This window comes from Priapulus caudatus, unplaced genomic scaffold (genome assembly GCF_000485595.1).
Source record: "Priapulus caudatus unplaced genomic scaffold, Priapulus_caudatus-5.0.1 Scaffold1259, whole genome shotgun sequence".
In the NCBI taxonomy this organism is placed as follows: Eukaryota; Metazoa; Priapulida; class Priapulimorpha; order Priapulimorphida; family Priapulidae; genus Priapulus; species Priapulus caudatus.
In genome coordinates this window covers 9,355-13,618 of record NW_014578320.1, presented here as the reverse complement: position 1 = coordinate 13,618, position 4,264 = coordinate 9,355, and the positions used below count along the sequence as shown (strand labels likewise).

The 4,264-nt window shown below is 51.8% G+C and overlaps 1 protein-coding gene across 1 annotated transcript; it reads left to right on the top strand.

The window, feature by feature from the left end:
• Positions 1 to 555: 555 nt before the first annotated feature.
• Positions 556 to 2,393, top strand: LOC106816001 (GPI mannosyltransferase 2-like). The gene is made up of 2 exons (XM_014820533.1): positions 556 to 576; positions 809 to 2,393. Exons 1-2 carry the CDS (start codon positions 556 to 558, stop codon positions 2,270 to 2,272), a joined length of 1,485 nt encoding a protein of 494 aa, XP_014676019.1. The 3' UTR covers positions 2,273 to 2,393.
• Positions 2,394 to 4,264: the final 1,871 nt, after the last annotated feature.

Here is a 4,264-nt window from a genome sequence, read left to right as displayed (position 1 = left end):
ACCCTGACCCTAACCCTAATCCTAACACTATCCTAACACTAGTGCTGCCACGTTGCAGTAACCTCCCTCCACGCCCAGGGGATAGCATTACCCGATATTTGTCTGAGCATCGGACACCTGTTCGTATGCGCTATTCGTCCGAGCAGTTGTTGCGCATGCGCTGTTCATGTAGCATGCCGCAGGCGCACTGCAGGAGTGCCGGAGGTAGAAAGTCTGAAGGGGGGGGGGTCTCCCCCAGACAATTTTTAAATCTAGACGCTCTAAAATGCTATTTACCCTTTAGATTTATGATTTTTCTGCCCTTTAGGCTGGGGCCCGTAGCGTTTGCTACGGCAGCCCTACGGCTGTGACGCCCCTGCATACATGCGTTGCGTATGTGGTTATACACCATAGATAGTGTTTGGTACTATCGCTCGCGTATATAAGCGAACCGAGTCGGTTTATAGTTAGTGTTAGGGTTAGGGTTAGAGAGTAGTACTAGGCGCCTCCCTAGACTAGCATTATATTACATTTATGTAATACAACATGAACAGCGCATGCGCCACGACTGCTCGGATGAATAGCGCATATGAACAGGTGTCCGATGCTCGGACGAATATCCACGTCCTAACAATACATCATAATAACTCGTAAATAAGTACTACGTAAAAAAAGCATCGCCTACCAGCCACTGTAATCTAGTCGGTTTTACATTCCGCTGTAAATTCCATTCTTCCACATTCTCCCGTTACTTTTCGTTTATCGTCGTATCATTTTCTTGGTTTTACTTCACACGATAAAATTCCGTCGTTGTTCCGCGCTCTTGCAGATTTTAGTTTCCACGGTAAATTGGACCCTTTTCACTTTCTCGCAGGTTTTCTTCAACAGCGTGATCCCGGACCACGACGCAGATGCGTTCCAGCCACCGTGCGGCGGCGGCGGCGCCACGCTAGGCGACCGCATCATCGACGCCCTCCTCGGCGGGTTCCGCCGCTGGGACGCCCTCTACTTCCTTCACGTCGCCGAGCGCGGCTACACGTTCGAAAACTGCCTCGCGTTTCTCCCGCTGTTCCCTCTCACGGCGGCCTCCCTTGCCCGCGCCGCGCTCGCCGCCGCCCCCGCGTCCTTCCTCGCTCTCTCCTCTCTCGTGCTCGTCTCCTCGACCGCGCTCAACGTCGTGTACTTCGTCGTCTCCGCCGTCTTCCTCTCGCATCTCGGACGGCTGGCGACGGGGAGCACAGAGGTGGCGTGCGTCGCGACGATGCTCTATTGTTTCAACCCGGCGAGCGTGTTCTTCAGCGCCGCGTACTCGGAGTCGATGTTCGCCGCGGCCACGTTCTGCGGACTCATCCTCTGCGAGAAGGACCAGCTTTTCGCCGCGTCCGTCGTCTTCGGCCTCGGCGCGGGAACGCGCGCCAACGGCGTCGTCTCCGCGGGTTTCGTCGTCTACTTCCGTCTGCGGCGGACGCTGGCGTCGTTGCCGCGGCGACGGGGCGTCGTCGAGACGTCGCTGCGTGTCACCGCGGCGACGACGTCCGCGGCGGCGTACGCTTGCATCTGTGTCGCGCCGTTTCTCGCCTACCAGTACTACGCTTACGGCGTTTTCTGCGCGCGCCCGGCACCGCCGCCCCCGCCGGACCTCCTCGAGTTTGGGCGCGCGAACGGGTACGTCGTCGCGGGGGACGGGCGGCGCCCCCTGTGGTGCGACGCGCCGCTGCCGCTCTCCTACTCGCACGTGCAGCGAGAGTACTGGGACGTCGGCTTCCTGCGCTACTACCGCGCGAAACAGATTCCGAACTTCGTCCTCGCCGCGCCGGCGCTCTACCTCTGCGGGCGCGCCGTCGCATCGTACGTCCGCCGCCGCTGGGAGCACGCGTCGTGCCTCGGGTTCCGCCAGGCGGCGCCGCGGCGGCGCGACGCGGGGTTCTACGCGGACGGGTGCTTCGTGTACGTCGCCCACTGCGCGACGTTGCTGTTCACGTGCGCGGCGTTCGCGCACGTTCAGGTGTCGACGCGACTCCTGTGCTCGTCCTCGCCCGTGATCTACTGGTACTGCGCTCAGCTGCTGTGCGACACCTCCTCCTCCTCCTCCTCCTCGTCCTCCTCCGCAGCGGGGAGGAGGTGGCGGTGGGACGAGGGACTCTCGGGGAAGGAGAACGCGACGGGGTTTGTCCTCGGACTGCTCGAGCGATGGCGGACGCTGGACGCGGGGAAGCGATTCGTCGTTCTCTACTTCATCTCGTATTTTGTTGTTGGCATCGCGATGCACTGCAACTTCTTGCCGTGGACTTGAAGACAGAGGGAAGACAGAGAGAAGACAGATGGAGGACATAGGGAGCACCTAAAACTTGGAGGAAACGCCATCCGAGTGGGAACGGTCAACCAACGTGAAGGAGAACCCACGTCAGTTTGGAAATGTGCCAGTATGGAACTGTGTTAGTTTGGAACTGTGTCAGTCTGGAAATGTGCCAGTCTGGAACTGTGTTAATTTGGAACTGTCAGTTTGGAACCGTGTCAGGTTGGAACCGTGTCAGTCTGGAAATGTGTCAGTTTCGAACTGTGTCAGTCTGGAACTGCGTCAGTTTGGAACTGTGTCAGTCTGGTTCTGTGTTAATTTGGAACTGTGTCAGGTTGGAACTGCATTAGTTTGGAACCATGTCAGTTTAGAACAGTTCAGAACTGCGTTGGGTTGTGTTAGTGGGCGTTCTAGTCGTCAAGAGTCTTAGATACGATTACGGCCGTGCGTCAAACGTTACGAGTCGTTTCTCGAATCTTGTTTTCTTTCCGTCGTTGTCTTCGGTATGTAATCCCATCGTGACGTTAGTTCTGATCGCTGTGTGTATTGCAATTGATGATCAATTTAAAAGATCGTAATAAGGTTTTTGTCTCATTATTTTAACTGCAATAGTCGTAACTATCTCGCTATTCCACGATTTTGATGTAACAGTCGAAAAGGAACTGCTTTTACGACTACTCTACGAACACTCTTTAATAATTTAAACGCGCTTACAAACTATGATTTACGTATTATTGTTACCATTACGTGAAAACGTGGAGCTTAACGTTGGGAAATATTGCATCGCCGTGGTTTCTCATTCGAAGTTATGATTTCTTACTGAATAGCGAGCGCGCCTCAAGGCAAACGTGTGGACAACTCGAGTTTCACGAAAAATACCTCGTGAAATCGTACAATCCACTACGGGCATCAAATTCGACTCCGAGGCACGAAATCGAACTTTAATAGGCCTTACCTATCAGGATTGAAATCTACACATACAGTCTCTGCATTCATGAGATGAATTTCCTATTGATATATTATCGATCAATGATGAATGCATGCTGATAGTGATATCCTGTGTTTGCAACCAACAAAGGTAAAAAAAATGAAGGCAAGAGAGAAACCCATTTGGATACAGCGACATTATATTTTCCAGTTTTTGATGTATAGCTTATTGAATAAAACATTTGTAAATTACTAAAAATGCTAACTCGACTACGCACATTCGTCTGTCCACACGACGCACGACCTTCGCAATTCTAATCTCGCGCACGACTCCAGTTTCCACCTACCACTAACATTGGTGACCACAGTCAAACCTGTATAGAAGGGTAACCAGCGGAAAACGCCCCCAACTGTCCTTTATAGACAGGTGTCCCTACTATAGAAGTGTCCGCTAACGCAGGTTTGACTGTACGCCACAAAATGAGCACGACAATATTTTTTCTCTGTATAACCATTAACACATGTATTCTCATAAGAATATAATATATATACGTTCATGGTAACGCATAACAATACATATTTTTCTTGCATGACAGCCGGTAGTCTATATCCCGTCTATATTCGTTTACATTCTGTAGTAAAACCACTGCTGCTGCTGCTACTACTGCTGCTGCTGCTACTACTGCTACTACTGCTACTGCTACTGCTACTGCTACTGCTACTACTACTGCTACTGTTGCTACTACTGCTGATGCTACTGCTGCTGCTACTACTGCTACTGCTACTGCTACTATTGCTGCTGCTACTGCTACTATTGCTGCTGCTACTTACTACTACTGCTGATGCTACGTTCGCGTGCATTAGTCGTGGAAAATGAGATCAAACGAAACCGGACGTGCACGCTTCAATCAGATTGCTTTCACAACTCTCTGTGAAACCCCACTAGCTGTTTGTTATACACGGAAATCAGGTCGCAACATCCGATGTATACTGTATAAGCCGTATTTTTCGCGTACAGATATTTTCGCAAATTCAGACTTGACGAACAATTTCGCGGTCCGT

What these genes read in the sequence shown, in the direction of transcription:
- LOC106816001 (XM_014820533.1), top strand. Translation starts at nt 556, where the DNA reads ATGAATAGCGCATATGAACAG. An exon ending in TGAATAGCGCATATGAACAG is followed by an intron (nt 577 to 808) that starts GTGTCCGATGCT and finishes GCGCTCTTGCAG; the next exon opens with ATTTTAGTTTCCACGGTAAA.